The sequence below is a fragment of the Echinops telfairi genome, unplaced genomic scaffold (genome assembly GCF_000313985.2).
Source record: "Echinops telfairi isolate 266 unplaced genomic scaffold, ASM31398v2 ScPeMD7_7469;HRSCAF=8507_1, whole genome shotgun sequence".
NCBI lineage: Eukaryota > Metazoa > Chordata > Mammalia > Afrosoricida > Tenrecidae > Echinops > Echinops telfairi.
In genome coordinates this window covers 69645417-69652902 of record NW_022111373.1, presented here as the reverse complement: position 1 = coordinate 69652902, position 7486 = coordinate 69645417, and the positions used below count along the sequence as shown (strand labels likewise).

General features: G+C 44.2%; 1 protein-coding gene across 1 annotated transcript in view; it reads left to right on the top strand.

Moving 5' to 3' along the window:
* The window catches only part of RASGRF2 (Ras protein specific guanine nucleotide releasing factor 2), a 199841-nt gene that overhangs the window by 181119 nt on the left and 11236 nt on the right, over positions 1–7486 (top strand). The window contains exon 23 of the mRNA XM_045285207.1: positions 172–369. Coding sequence (XP_045141142.1) covers positions 172–369 — 198 coding nt within the window. The remainder of the gene's footprint in view (positions 1–171; positions 370–7486) is intronic.

Here is a 7486-nt window from a genome sequence, read left to right as displayed (position 1 = left end):
CACACACACACACACACACACACACACACACACACAGACACACACATGGACTATGACCTCTGCACCACCCAGTACCGTGTGTCCCTGATGGCTCGGTAGGTAATCCGGGTGTTCTGTCTCAATGCACTGCTTGGCACTTAGCCTTCTTCCTTGGCTTTCTGATTGTCTCAGATGAGTAACCTGGTGGTGTCGCAGATCATGAATTACCCTGACGTCATCTCGAGGGCCAGCGCCATTGAGAAGTGGGTGGCAGTGGCCGACATCTGCCGGTGCCTGCACAACTACAACGGCATGCTGGAGATCACGTCGGCCTTAAACAGAAGTGCCATCTACAGGCTGAAGAAAACCTGGGCCAAGGTGTCCAAGCAGGTGAGCGTCGGCATGGAACACAGCCCGCTGCCTGGAGGAGGAGAGACTGGGAGGGGTGGGGAGACGGAGCCCCGATAACTATGACTCATTAGGACATCACGAACTGAAATGAGCAGCTCAGTTGCCAAAGAAAGGTGCCAACGGGGGTAATTACCATGTTCTTACCACCTAATTGATTCCACTCGTGTGTGTCTTGAAATAGTTTAGAAAATAAAAACACAAGCCAAAACAGCCATTAAAACATTTGGGGGGGATCACCTCAGCCAGCATGGTTGCCAGTTAGGAAATGTTTCCTGAATCACTTAGGCAGGAGAGTCATAGGATAGTGGCCACGCTCTCTCCCCCAAAATAAGGTCTGACGACCAGGGACTGGTCGTCTTTCTCTTTTTTGTTTATGGAGCAGACGGACAGTTCTGGTGTGGTGAGGCGGTGGTGAGGCAGGTAACTGGTTTCATTTATTTTTCAGTTGGCTCTGTTTGCCCATGCCCATCTTTTTGACTCAAATCAGAAGACATCACACGGGGGAACCTGGGAGGGGGTGGGGGGTGCTTGCTCCCCCTTGTGGCCGTCTGTTGTTGAGGGGGTCCTTGGGTATGAGTCATTTGTACCTGGTGTGCATCTATCTAGGTCTCTGGGGGGCTGAGGAGAGGGGCAAATGGTTGGTCCTCAACTGCTAACCTGAAGACGTAGCGTTTCAGCTCGCCTGGTGAAAGCCTGGTAATGTACATCTATAAAGATTACAGTCATAAGAAGCGCATGCAAGAGGCCTATCGTGTAACACAAGGTTACAGTCAACTGTGCTTTGGTTTGGGTTTGGTGGACATGTGGTGTGCCTGCCTCACCCAAGAATGGTGCACAGTGAATGAACCGGGGAGTTGACTGATGTCACCTCCCTGGAGCTGTCACTAGCTCTGCTGATCTTCTGAGGCTTGCATATGGCTTACTTGTAGCCCCCCTACCTAGCAGCTTCCACAATGGACTGCCCTGCCCCTTGGTGATACCTTGTGGGCATGCAGGCTGTTTGTCATAAGATAACTACCTTGGCTCTCTCAAAGGACCTTGGGGAACTTTCCAGACTTCTTCATGTCCTATGGGTGCCAAAGAGTAGGAGAGCCTTCTTCAAGCCCTGTCTCTCTGACCTTTCCACACATGCCACTAGCCCCACCTTCAGGTGGCCAACCCAAGCTGGGGAGGAGCATCTGCTTCACCAGCACCCATCGCCATGGGTTCAGTTGAGAAAAAGAGCACGAATACACACTGCTTCCATCTCCTCAAGACCATCTGGTTTCTGTGGCCTTATCGGAGAGTTGAACTCCTCTCATTGATTTTACTTGTTCCCTATTCTTGTCTGTTTTACTTTTCTCTCTCCAAGTCTCTCTCTAGCAAAGGAGGTGCTTTTGAATGTCTCTCTATATGGCAAATCATGTTCTTCACCCTACCTGTTCTATTCCTTAGTAAAATAGGCCTTGTTCTGAGAACTCGCCTCTGGGCCCTTGGAATTCTCAAATTGTCTTGCCGTTCACAAAGCCAGGCTCCTGCAAATAAAAGCTGCCGCTTTTAAAGTTTCTTCGGTTGGTATGATTATGAAGTCAGTTGTTAAGAACTGATAGAGAGATTTCCCACACCTTACACCCAATTTTCCCCAAAGTAGCATCTTGCATAACTATGGACAATATCACAATCAAGAAATTGACAGCAGTACTGTCCTGAATTAAATTTTGCCCCCCAGATATGTGTCAACTTGACTAGCCCATGATTCTGATCGTGTGTGGTTGTCCTCCCTTTGGGCAGGACTTGTAAATGCTAGCCTCATGTGAGCTGTACTTTACACTATGTTCAGGATTAGGTTATGTGAAGGAGGATTAGTGATGTTTGTCATGTTAATGGGGTGCATCTTGAGTCACCACCCTTCATTGATCTACAGAGACCAAAGTGGTCTTCATGGATCTCCAGACAAAAGTCAATAGAGAGAGGAACCTCCTAGCACCAAAAGCAGCTCCCGGAGCGAATCTTGTCCTTTAAACGCAGGGTCGCTGTGATGAGAAACTCCCAAGCCCAGGGGAAGAGAGAGGGCAAGGAGTTCCCACAAGGCCAACAGAGAAAGTGCACCTTCCCCTGTAGCTGCTGCCCCGATTTCATACCTCCACCTGCTTAAGCTCAGCGAGCAAATTTGTATTTGTTAAGGTCATCCACTTGTGAAATTTCACTGAGAGCCGCACTAGATAACTAAGACAGGTACAATCCACCAGCTTTATTTCTATTATACCCACTGCACATTGTGTCTGTGTTTACTCCTCTCCTGGCTCATGTGATAAGCGCATGTTGACTTTGATTAAGTAGACAGTCATTTTGAGAAAATGACATTTAAATTTTCACCAGTACCGATGAGTGACCCAATTCACCTAGTGCAGCTCATTGTGGTTGCAACGTCACGTTCTCCTAATGACCCCTCCCACTAACCAACTGACGGTCCTTACTCACCACCTGCACAGCGCTTCCGTTGTACAGTATGTTCATCTTTGATGTACTTTTCAAATTGTATCGGTTGTTTTTTTACTATTGAGTTTTGCAGTTCTGTTGATATTTCTCTCCTACTTTCTACTTCTTTACAAAATTGTTTTTAGTCCTCTTGGGCCCAGCACTTCCTCATATTCATTTTAGAATACATTTGTCTAAAATTGCTGCAATTTTGATTAGAATCACATTAAATCTGTAGATCAATTTAGGAAGAACTGACACATTACTCTTCCCGTTAACACTTCCAGTTCTAGAGAATAGGGTCTCTCCGCTTTGGTTTCCTTTGATTTCTTTTATCAGCATTTAATAATTTTTAACATAAATCCTTTACATGTTTTATTAGATTTAAGTACTTAAATCTAAGTACTTAAAGTAGTAAGTACTTAAGAACTACATTTCCTCTGGAGAAATTGTAAATCTTAGTGAGGCTTCAACTCAATTTGCACTTGTTCATTGTTAGTGTATATGGAAATGTGAGTGGTTTTTGTGTGCTGATCTTGTCTTGCAGATTTGCTAAACCCACTTGCTAGTTTTAAGGAGATATTATGATTAAATTTCCTCCCCCCCCCCCCGCCCCCTTAAATATGTGTTGCAAACCCTCTCCTCTATGCCTGTGGTTATAATCCAGTTTGGGAGTGGATTATCTTTGTTACATTAAATAAGAGGAGTCCTGGTTGCATAGTGGGCTACACACTGAGCTATTAACCACAAGGTCAGCAGTTCGAACCCACCAGCCACTCTGCAGGAGAGGTGTTTAAAGATTTAAAGCCTCTGACACCCAAAGGAGCAAGTTTACCCTGTACTGTAGGGTGGCATAGTGATTACATGTTAGACTGCTAACTACAGGATCAGCAGTTTGAAACCACCCACTGCTCCTTGGGAGAAAGATGAAGGTTTCTACTCCTGTGAAGGGTTGCTACCCTGTCCTATCGGGTCACTGTGAGTCAGAATCAACTCAATGGCAGTGAGTTTTAGTTTGATCGTTTTAGTCTGCTCATCCTTGGAGGTAGAATGAGCTGTTCTATATGAATTTCCCTTGGACATCTTACCCCATCCTTCAGACAGCCCCAAAGAGTATGATTTGAGTCTCTTGAGGATGCCCAAAATACATCTTTGAATACATCCCACATGAATTTCCAAAACATCTCCGGAAATGATTTGATGCATTGGACACTAGTGGCAGAAGACTTGATGAGCTAAGGTATGACATCATACAAGTAGAAAGCAAAAGGTCATTAAAAAGACAGGGAAGAAAGAAAAGATCAAAGCAGATGTCAGAAGAGACTCTGAAACTTGCTCTTAATCACAGAGTAACAAGGAAAATGGAGTAAATGATGGAGTCAAAGAACCGAACAGAAAATTTCAAAGGGTCACTTGACAAGACAACGCAGAGTATTATGATGAAATGTACAAAGACCTAGAGTTAGACAAAACCAAAAGGGAAAAACGTGCTCAGCATATCTTAGACTGAAAGGACTCAGTAAAAATTCTATCCTCGGGTTGCAATATTGACAGATTCTAAGGAGAAAACTAATGATAGCTGCAGGAAGCATCAAAAGAAGATGGAAAGAATACAGCCACTGTTCTAGTGGACAGTCCACCATCCCACCGTTTCAAATCATGAGCAAGAACCCATGATGCTAAAGGAAGAAGTTCGAGCTACACTGAAAGCATTAGGCAAAAATGAGGCTCTAGGAATTGATTTCAAAAACCAATTGAAATATTTCAACTAGCTGATAAAGCATTTGAAGCACTCTGCCAGCAAATTTTGGAAAATAGCCACTTAGCCAACTGATTGGAAGAGATCCCTATTTGTACTCATTCCAAAGAAAAACAACCCAACAGAATGCTCAGACTATAGGACACTATTATTAATATCACATGCTAGTAAAATGTTGCTGTAGATCATCCCATAATGGTTATAGCAGTACATTGACAGGGAGCTGCCACAAATTCAAGCTGGATTTAGAAGAGTACATGGAACAAAGGATATCATTGCTGACGTCAGATGGCTCTTGGATGAAAGTAGAGAATACCAGGAAGATGTTTACTTGTGTTTTATTGACTGTGCAAAGGCATTCTCCTGTGTGGATCATAACAAAATATGAATAGCCTTGCGAAGAATGAGAATTCCAGAATACTTCATTGTGCTCATGTAGAACTTGTACATGGATCAAGAACCAGTTGTGCAAAAATTCCCAAGGAAATATTTCATGCTTTACAATAAGGAAAGGTGTACATCAGGGTTGTAGCCTCTCACCATACTTATTTGATCTGTATGCTGAGCAAATCATCAGAGAAGCTGGATTATATGAAGAAGAATGTGAGAGTAGGATTGGAGGAAGGCTTAGTAACAACCTGCTATATGTAAATGACACAGGCTGGCTTGCTGAAAGTGAGGCGGACTTGAAGCACTTGCGCATGAAGATCCAGGATTGCATCCTTCAGTGTGGATTACAATTCAATGTAAAGGAGAACAAAATCCTCACAACTGGACCAAAAGGTAACATCATGATAGACAAAGATAAGATTGAAGTTGGGAAGGATTGTGTCTTGCTTGGATCCACAATCCATGCTCATGGAAGCAGCAAGTAATAGATCAAAAGAGATGTCACATTGGGTAAATCTGCTCCACAGACCTCTTTAAAGTTTGAAAAGTAAGCATGTGACTTTGGGGACTGTGCCTGACCCAAGTCATGGTATTTTTCCTGGCCTCCTATGTGTGTGAAATCTGGCACTGAATAAGGCAGACCAAAGAAGAACGGGTGCAATGGACTTGGTGCTGGCACAGACTACTGTACCACGGACAACCTGAAGCCACACAAGCCTGTCTTAGAAGACATACAGCCAGAATGCTCCTGAGTGGCTAGGATGGCAAGACTCTGTCTTACATACTTCAGACATGTTGCCTGGTCCCTTTACCAAACAGGGTGTCCTTTTCCAGGGACTAATCTCTCCCGATAAACATGTATCCTTTGATCTCTTGACTGCCGTTTCCATGAGCATTGATTTTGGATCCAGGCGAGATGAAATCCTTGACCACTTCCATCTTATCTCTGTTTATCATGATGCTACTCTTGGTCCAGGTGTGAGGATTTGGGTCTTCTTCACACTGAGTTGTAATCCATACTGAAGGCTGCAGTCCTTGATTTTCATCAGCAAATGCTTCAAGACCTCCTCACTTAACAGAAATCAAGGTTGTGTCATCCACATATCACAGGTTGTTAATTCCACAGGCAGGAAATAGGCCAAAGGAGTTACCTCTCTTATCTTCCAGGAAAAGGAAAGGACCATTCCCGGAACAGCTCAGAGATCAGCAGAACTATTGAAAGGCACCTGGGAAGCAGGGCCTTCTCAGTTTCACAGCACGAGCTGCAGTCTCCTGGATCTCACAGAATGGGGCCACAACCTGCTACGTCTCAAAGAATCAGGTGTTTGCCAACTCAGCTCCAGAGTGTTGGGCTGCCATAAAAGAATGCCAACTGGAAGAAGCTTCCCCAAGCTTAGAGGATGGTGCTGTCATTCCCAAGAGGTAAAAGAGTGGGCATGCTAGGACCAGGCAGTCCGTTTACAACTTATCATCTTGGTGAATGAGGCCACTCAAAGCCAAGAGAGCATCTTGAATGGGGCCATCCTGGTTGTCAGTCCCAGGACCTCCACCCAGAAGCCAAAGGGCGAGGCTAACACATAGTCAGCATGGCTGTACCATTGGCCAGATGATCTCAGAGCACAGCGGATCATTTGCAAGTCTTGAGAGGGAATGTAATGTGTGCTGCTGAGTTTGGGACTTGCTTATCCCTTTTTTCCCTCCGAATTATTTTATCTTTAATGGAAATATCGACCATGTGCCCACTGTGCCATTTTTGAAGTAGAAAACATATTCTAGATTCCGCAGGTTCTTAGAATGTTACAGCAAAGTCTAATCCATGACCATTATAAAGTGTCACTCATATTTGGTTTAGATGTTTCGGAAGATGACATTTTGAACTTGGAGTTGATTGGACATTTGCGGGATGCTATGGGGCAGGTGCCTGTGTTTTGCCTGTGGCGCGGATGGGAACTTTGGGGGAATAAAGGGTGGAATGTTATGGATTGAATTGTGTCCCTCTCACAATACCATTTCTTTCTTTCTCTTTTCTTTCCGAAAACCAAAATACTTTTTTAGGTTTTGTTTATTTTGCGTATATTGAATACATGCTTATGACTCCTATAGCTTACATGGGAAACTAGCGTGTGAGGGGGTTGGTTGATTGGGGGTTGGGTGGTTTCCAAAAGCTGCATACTGCATGCATCATTTGCATTAAAAATATGGTTATGTATTGTGAATTCTAACTCCCGTGTCTGTGGTTATCAGCTCATTTAAGCATGGATGTCTTCGTCATGTGAATGGACCAACGTTCGTGTAGGGTGTGACTTAAATCAATCTATTTGAGAGAAGAAATAAATTAAACACACAAGGGAAAGAAGCAAAAACCGGGGGCAGCAAGATGTCAGATAACATGACAGTAGCCCAGCAGCAGAAGTTCAAGTTTGCCAGGGTCTGCTTCCTGAGCAGACAGAGAAACCCTTCCTCACCTCTGGTTGTCTGGATTTAGCCTCC